This window comes from Loxodonta africana, chromosome 3, assembly GCF_030014295.1.
Source record: "Loxodonta africana isolate mLoxAfr1 chromosome 3, mLoxAfr1.hap2, whole genome shotgun sequence".
Lineage (NCBI taxonomy): Eukaryota > Metazoa > Chordata > Mammalia > Proboscidea > Elephantidae > Loxodonta > Loxodonta africana.
Genome location: NC_087344.1, coordinates 16,530,973 through 16,539,085, shown reverse-complemented (window position 1 = coordinate 16,539,085; position 8,113 = coordinate 16,530,973). Strand labels below are relative to the sequence as shown.

General features: G+C 39.6%; 1 protein-coding gene across 1 annotated transcript; it reads right to left on the bottom strand.

Moving 5' to 3' along the window:
* Nucleotides 1–6,772: 6,772 nt before the first annotated feature.
* On the bottom strand, nucleotides 6,773–7,860 carry LOC135230872 (olfactory receptor 7G2-like). Its single transcript, XM_064283107.1, has one exon. The coding sequence runs from the start codon at nucleotides 7,609–7,611 to the stop codon at nucleotides 6,850–6,852; it is 762 nt and encodes a 253-aa protein (XP_064139177.1). The 5' UTR covers nucleotides 7,612–7,860; the 3' UTR covers nucleotides 6,773–6,849.
* Nucleotides 7,861–8,113: the final 253 nt, after the last annotated feature.

The window sequence follows — 8,113 nt, the reverse complement described above, 5'->3', positions numbered from 1 at the left end:
CACTGTGTTATGAATTGAATTATGTCCCACAGAAGTATATGTTGTAATCCGTAACCTCTATACCTGTGATTGGAGCCCTGGTGGCACAGTGGTTAAGAGCTCAGCTGTTAAGCAAAAGATTGTCAGTTCAAATCCACCAGCCACGCCTTGGAAACCCTATAGGGCAGTTTTACTCTGCCTTTAGTGTCTCTATGAGTCAGAATCGACTCGAAGGCATCCGGTTATGGTTGTGGTTACAATCTCATTTGGGAATAGGTTGTCTTTCTTATGTTAATGAGACAGGATTAGTGTAGGGTGTATTTTGAGTCAATCTCTCCTGAAATATGAAGGAGATTAAACAAGCAAGCAGAGCAGAGATTGGGGAAGATTGATGGCAAGCCACATGGAGATCTCTAAAGAACCGGGAAACAAGCTGAAGAAACAAGAATGTTCCTACAGAGCTGACAGAGAGAGAAAGCCTTCCCTTAGAGCTGGCACCCCGAATTCAGACTTCTAGCCTCCTAAGTTGTGAGAAAATAAATTCTGTTTGTTAAAGTCGTTCACTTGCAGCATTTCTGCTATAGCGGCACTAGATAAATAAAACATCCTTTTTTTTTAAAACAATTTATTGTAGACAACAAACTAGTTTCCCATTCAGGAATTTGAATACAAACTGTTCCATGACCTTGGTTGCTATCCCCACAATGCATCAGCACTCCCGCCTTTCCACCAGGACTTCCTCTTTCCATTCCTCTCGTTCTCCTGCCCCTCCTTGCCTTCTTCTCTTTGTTTTTGGGCAAATGTTGCCCATTTGGTCTCTTAGAGTTGATTGTTCTAAGGAGGGATCACTTTCCTCATGGGTGTTATTGTTTATTTCAGTCTATTATTTGGCTGAAAGGTGACCTCTGTGATGACTTCAGTTCCAGACTAAAAGGGTATTCTTAGGGCAGTAGTCTCAGGGGTTCCTCTAGTCTCTATCAGAACGTTAAGTTTGGTCTTTTTTTTTTTTTTTTTTTTTTATGAAATTGAGTTGTGTTCTATATTTTTCTTCCATTCTATCTGGGAACTTCTATTGTGTCTGGAAAGACACACTTCTTATCAGTAAATCAGTGAAAAGGAATCAGACGAATAAGTTGACTGAAAGTTTACCAATGTTGCCTACTGATTATATTACTAAGACTAGGAAATAGATATTATATTTCCTGGTGATAGATATTATGACAAAGGTAAACCAATAAAACTGCTGATACAAGGGGTACAAATACATGAGAGTGAAGAACTATAAGTCTTACAAATGATAGCAAGGTATAGAACACAACGATCCTAGTTAAATTTTATTGCGCATCATGTACCAAACCTGCAGTGGTTATGGGGATTGACTTTCCCACAGAAAATATACTCTACATAGTCTATGGGGCAGTTCTACTCTGTCCTGTAGGGTCGCTATGAGTCGGAATTGACTCGACTGCGCTAGGTTTTTTGGTTTTTTTTAGTCAGTCTAAGTCTGTCAAAGTAATTATTTTTCACCATACCAGAAATTTGATTAGGAAGGAGTATATGATCCTATTAATTTGTGATGAGATGGGAGGAGTGTCTTCTGTATGACTCCATGGGAAGGATCTATTAATAATAAAACTCTGTTGCCAATGATTCAGTTTCAACTCATACCAACCCAAAACCGTTGCCATCGAGTCTATTCTGACTCATAACAACCCTATCGGACAGAGTAGAACTGCCCCACAGAGTTTCCAAGGAGTGCCTGGTGGATTCGAGCTGTGGCCTTTTGGTTAGCAACCATACCACTTAACCATTACACCACCAACTCATAGCAACCCTCTATTAATAACAGACACTACTCGTCTGTCAGTTTGTCATACTGTGGTGGCTTGTGTGTTGCTGTGATGCTGGAAGCTATGCCACCAGTATTTCAAATGCCAGTAGGGACACCCATGGTGAACAGGTTTAGGGGCACTTCCAGACAAAGACTGACTAGGAGGAAGGACTCTGTTATCTACTGCTGAGAAAAACTGGCAAGTGAAAACCTTAAGAACAGAAGTTAAACATTGCCTGATATGCATCTGGCAGATGAGACCCTCAGGTTGGAAGGCACTCAAAATATGACTGAGTAAGAGGCTCCTCCTCAAAGTAAAGTCGACCTTAATGATGTGGGTGGAGTCATGGTTTCAGGACCTTCATTTGCTGATGTGGCACAACTCAAAATGAGAAGAAACAGCAGCAAACATTCATTAATAATCAGAAAGGGGAATGTACGAAGTATGAACATAGGAAAATGAGAAGTCATCAAAAATGAAATGGAATGCATAAAGATCAGTATCCTAGGAACTGTTGTTGATGCTGCAGTTAGGTACCATCGAGTTGGTTCTGACTCATAGTGACTCTATGTACAACAGAACTTAACACTGCCCAGTCCTGTGCCATCCTCATAACCATTGTTATGCTTGAGCCCATTATTGCAGCCACTGTGTCAAACCATCCGGTTGAGGGACTTTTTCTGTTTTACTGACCCTCTAGTTTACCAAGCATGATGTCCTTCTCCAGGGACTGGTCCCTCCTGCTAACATGTCCATACTATGTGAGATGTAGTCTCCCCATCCTTGCTTCTAAGGAGCATCCAGGTTTTACTTCTTCCAGGACAGATTTGTTCATTCCCTCAGCAGTTCACGGTATATTCAGTATTCTTCACCAACACCATAATTCAAAGTTTTCAGTTCTTCTTCGGTCTTCCTTATTTATTGTCCATCTTTCACATGCTTGGGGTAATTGAAAACACCATGGCTTGTGTCAGGTGCACCTTAGTCTTCAAGATGACATTTTTGCTTTTCAACACTTTAAAAAGGTCTTTTGCAGCAGATTTTCCCAGTGCAATGTGTCTTTTGATTTCTTGACTGCTGCTTCCATGAGTGTTGATTGTAGATCCAAATAAAATAAAATCCTTGACAACTTCAAACTTTTATCCATTTATTATGATATTGCTTATTGGTCCACTTGTGAAGACTTTGGTTTTCTTTATGTTGAGGTGTAATCCATACTGAAGGCTGTGGTCACTAGCTCACTAGGTATTAGCTAAAATGGACTGGCATTGGCCATTTTGAATAGGACAATCATATGGTAAAGTATGCCCAGAATGATAAAATGAAGAACGGTGTTGCGTTCATCATCAAAAAGAACGTTTCAAGATCTATCCTGAAGTACAGTGCTGTCAGTGGTAGGGTAATATCCATAAAACTACAACTAAGATCAGTAAATAAAACTATTATTCAAGTTTATACACCATCACTAATGACAAAAATTAAGAATTTGAAGATTTTTACCAACTTCTGCTGTCTGAAATTGATCAAACATGCAAATTAAGATGCATTGATTATTATTGGTGGTTGGAATGCAAAAGTTGGAAACAAAGGAGAAAGATCAGTAGCTGAAAAATACAGATTGGTGACACAAAGGATGCCACAGCCATATGATAGACTTTTGGAAGACCAATGACTCGTTCATTTCAAATACCTTTTTAAACAACCTAAATGGCTACTATACAGATAGACTTTACCAGATGGAATACACAGGCATCAAATCTGTTACATCCGTGGAAAGAGATGATGGAGAAGCTCAACATCATCAGTCAGAACAAGTCCACTGTCCATCTGTGGAACATAGCATCAATTGCTCATATGTAAGCTAATGCTGAAGCTGAAGAAAATTAGAGCAAGTCCATGGGAGGCAAAATATGACCTTCAGTATGTCTTATCTGAATTTAGAAACCATCTCAAGAATAATTTGATGCATTGAATACTTATGATGGAGGACCAGACGAATTGTGGAAAGATATCAAGGATATTGCCTGCAAAGAGCCCCCCCAAAAAAGGATGTTAAAATAACAGGAAAGAACAAAAAGACCAAAATGGATGTCAGAAGAGACTCTGAAGCTTGTTCTTGAAGACAGAACAGCTAAAGTAAATGGCAGAAATGATGAAGAAAAAGCTGAACAGAAGATTTCAAAGGGTGGCTTAAGAAGACAAAGCAAACTATCGTAATGAAACCTGTAAAGATCTGGAGTTAGAAAACCAAAAAGAAGAGCACTGTAGGTATTTCTCAAGCTGAAAGAACTGAAGAAAAGTTCAATTTTGAAAGATTCTGAGGTGAAAATATTGAAGCATCCAGGAAGTGTCAAAAGGAGATAGAAGGAATACACAGGGTCACTGTACCAAAAAGAATTGCTTGACATTCAACCATTTCAGGAGGTACCATATGCTCAAGAACCGATGGTCTTAAAGAAAGAAGTCCACGCTGCACTGAAGGCATTGTCTAAAAATGAAGTTCTAGGAGTTGACAGAATACCAATTAAGATTTTTCAACAAATGGATGCAGCGGTGAAGGTGCTCACATGCCTATGCCAAGAAATTTGGAAGACAGCTACCTGGCCAACCATCTGGAAGAAATCCATATTTGCACCCATTCCAAAGAAAGATGATCTGAAGAATGTAGAAATTATCAAACAGTATCATTAATACCACATGACAGTAATATTTTGCTGTGGATAATTCAAAAGCAGTTGCAGCAGTACATCCACAGGGAACTACCAGTAATTCAAGCCTCATTCAGAAGAGGTCATGCAATTCAGGATATCATGGATCTTGGCTGAAGGTAGAGAATAAAAGGAAGATGTTTACCTGTGTTTTGTTGACTATACAAAGACATTCAACTTTATGGATCATAACAAACTATGGATAACATTGCAAACAATGGGAATTCCAAAACACTTAATTGTGCTCGTGTGGATGGAATCTGTACATAAACTGAAAGGCAGTCATTAGAGAAAAATGGCATACTGTGTGATTTAAAATCAGGAAATGTGCTTGCCAAGGTTGTACCCTTTCACCCTACTAATTCAATCTGTATTCTGAGCAAATAATCCAAAAATCTGGACTGTATCAAGAAGGGCTAGCATCAGGATTGGAAGAAAACTCATCAACAATACAGGTGACACAAACCGCTTGCTGAAAGTGAAAAGAACTTGAAGCACTTATTGATGAAGATCAAATACTGCAGCCTTCAGTATGGATTGCACCTCAACAAAAAGAAAACTGAAATCCCCACAACCAGACCAATAAACACCATGATAAATACGGAAAGGAAGGAAGGAAGTTGCCAAGCATTTCATTCTAGTTGGATCCACAATCAGTGCCCATGGAAGCAGCAATTAGGAAATCTAATGAGGTATTTTGTTGAGCAAATCTTTTGCAAAAGACCTCTTTAAAGTGTTAAAAAGCAAAGATATCACTTTGAGGCATGCATGTGACCCACACCACAGCATTTTCAATCGATTCTTATGCATGTGAAAGCTGGACAATGAATAAGGAAGACTAAGGAAGAATTGATACCTTTAAATTATGGTGCTGGGGAAGAATATTGGATATACCATGGGTTGCCAGAAGAGCCAATAAATCTGTCTCTGAAGAAATACAGACAGAATGCTCCTTAGAAGCAAGGATGGGGAGACTTTGATATACTTTGGACACGTTATCATGAGGGACCAGTTCCTCGAGAAGGACATCATGCTTGGTAAAGTAGAGAGGGGGTCAGAAAAAGAGAGGAAGACCATCTAGAACATGGTTTGACACAGTGGCTGCAACAATGGGTTCAAGCATAAAAATGATTGTGAGAATGGCACAGGACCAGCCAGTGTTTCTTTCTGTTGTACATAGGGTTGATTTGAATCAGAATCAACTTGATGGCATCTAACAACAATTAACAACAGGTTTAGGGACAAATTTTCAGCCTTGTGTATTTGAGCATCACATCTGCACAGGATGCCTGAGTCCGTTGCTGCCATTCCTGAGGGTAACCATTCCAAGAATGAAGCTACCTCAAGGAGGACTGAATAAAGTCTTTCTTTCGATCTTTTTTTTTTTGCATTCTCTATCTCTGAAGTTCTTGTAATTAAGAGTAACTCTATGGTTTAAGCATTTTAGAGTCAGCGCTTACATTTTCTTATTAGAAACAAAGACTTCCTCGCTAGTAAGATTCAGTTATCACACAATCATCTGAAGCCCCTGTGATAATCCAAATATGACAATTTTGTGGATAATGTAGGGTGAAATTATGGTTCACCTTCCATGTGGGAGACCCAAGTTTGATTTCTGGCCAACGAACCTTATGTGGAGCAACAACCTCTCTGTCAGTGGAGCATCCAGTGTTGTTATAATGTCGAAGAGGTTCCAGTGGGTGTTTCACACTAAGATGCACTAGAAACAAAGCCCTGGCAATTTACTTCCAAAATTTACTTCCAAAATGAGACCCTATGGATCATGAAGGTCAGCTTGATTTCAGCTAACAACAATGCCAACAATAGCAACAACCACAAAAATATGATGAATGCTAATGTTATCCTGGACACTCATGGTTTACCAGTGACATGTCATGGTAATAACTAAATTTGGGCATGAAAGGTCAGCTGTCTTGCCTTGCAGTGAGATTAAGTCTAGTTTTCAGTCACAGAACTCTACCCATGGCATCAGGCTGAAGCTAGTCTCTATTCCAACAGCTTTATCTACATCCTGCTTTCTTTATTTTGAGAATGTGCTACCAAAATAAATCAACCCTGCCTTAGGCTCTGCTTCCATAAAACCTGACCAAAGAGATTCCAGCTTAGAGAATAAAAATAATTTGTCAAATAGCACAGAGCTACACAAAGAGAAAATTCAAATTTCAAACCTACATTGAGTTGCACTCAGCCACTACATTATGTCATTATTTTAGAAGAAAGTGTTGGTGGGAGAGTCAGGCATCCTGTCTCACAATTATTCTTTCACTTTGATGCAGTCTAGAAAGCCAGGCCAAATGTAGGTAATATAATCACTGAAAAGCAGGTATGCTCCTCATAATTTTTCTCAAAGCCCCCTTCACTTTCCTATTTCTCAGGCTGTAAATAAAGGGGTTCATTATGGGAGTGAGCACGGTGTACATCACTGAAGCTACTGCAGTCTTCCTAGAAGGGGTAAATGCAGCACTGATATATGAACCAAAACCTGTCCCATAGAACAAAGAAATTACTGAGAGATGAGACCCACAAGTGGAAAAAGCTTTATACTTTCCAACTGCTGATGGCATTCGCAAAATGGAGGAGATAATTTGAGCATAAGAGAAAATGATTCCAGAGAGAGGAATACCACCCAGTACTGTAGCTGCAAAGTATGAGAAGATGTTATTGATGAGAGCATCAGAACAGGCAACCTTGATGACCTGAAGAACTTCACAGAAGAAGTAAGGAATTACTAGCTCTGTGCAGAAGGACAGTAGCAATGACATCAGACTGTGGAGCAGGGCGTTCGTGATGCTAATGAACAAGGAGAGTAGAATCAGCAGGCCACAGATGTGGGAGTTCATGATGACAGTGTACTTTACTGGGTGACAAATGGCTACAAAGCGGTCATAGGCCATCACTCCAAGGAGAAAATTTTCCAAAGCAGCAAAAACTAGGACAAAGCACACCTGGGTGAGGCAGCCTGCATATGTGATACTGTGATTCTGTGCTTGGAGGTTCACTAGCATCTTTGGAATTGTGGTGGTACTGAAACAGATGTCAGTGAGGGACAGATTGGCAAGAAAGAAATACATGGGGGTGTGGAGGTGGCAGTCAAAGATGACAGCCAAGACAATAAGCAAGTTTCCTAGCACAGTGACCAGATATATGGACAGAAACAGACTAAATAGGGGGGCTTGCAGTTCCGGATCTTCTGTCAGTAACTGGAGAAAGAATTTTGAAATATCTGTTTGATTTCTGGGTTCCGTATTGTTGATGACATGACAGAAGAAATATAAGAAAATCAAATGTATGGTTCCTGGACCAGCGGCAGCTACCTCACCAGAGGCAAGCAGAAAGTGGGAGAAGAAAATAAATGGGGTGTCTTCATTATGCATATTTTGTTACTTAAAAAAGTAAACAATGCTGATATAGCAGAGCATTCTGGAAAGAGATAAAATGGTGGTCATGGTCTTTGATTCAGTATGTATTGTTTTTGCACAATCTGCTGATATGATCATTTATAAATTTTGCAATTTTTTAAGGACAAATATATAGACTAGGGGAGCAGCCAGATGTGTCTGTCTGAGTCTCCAC

Excerpts from the sequence above, each read along its gene's own strand:
- LOC135230872 (XM_064283107.1), bottom strand. The coding sequence starts at position 7,611 with ATGTATTTCTTTCTTGCCAATCTGTCCCTCACTGACATCTGTTTCAGT.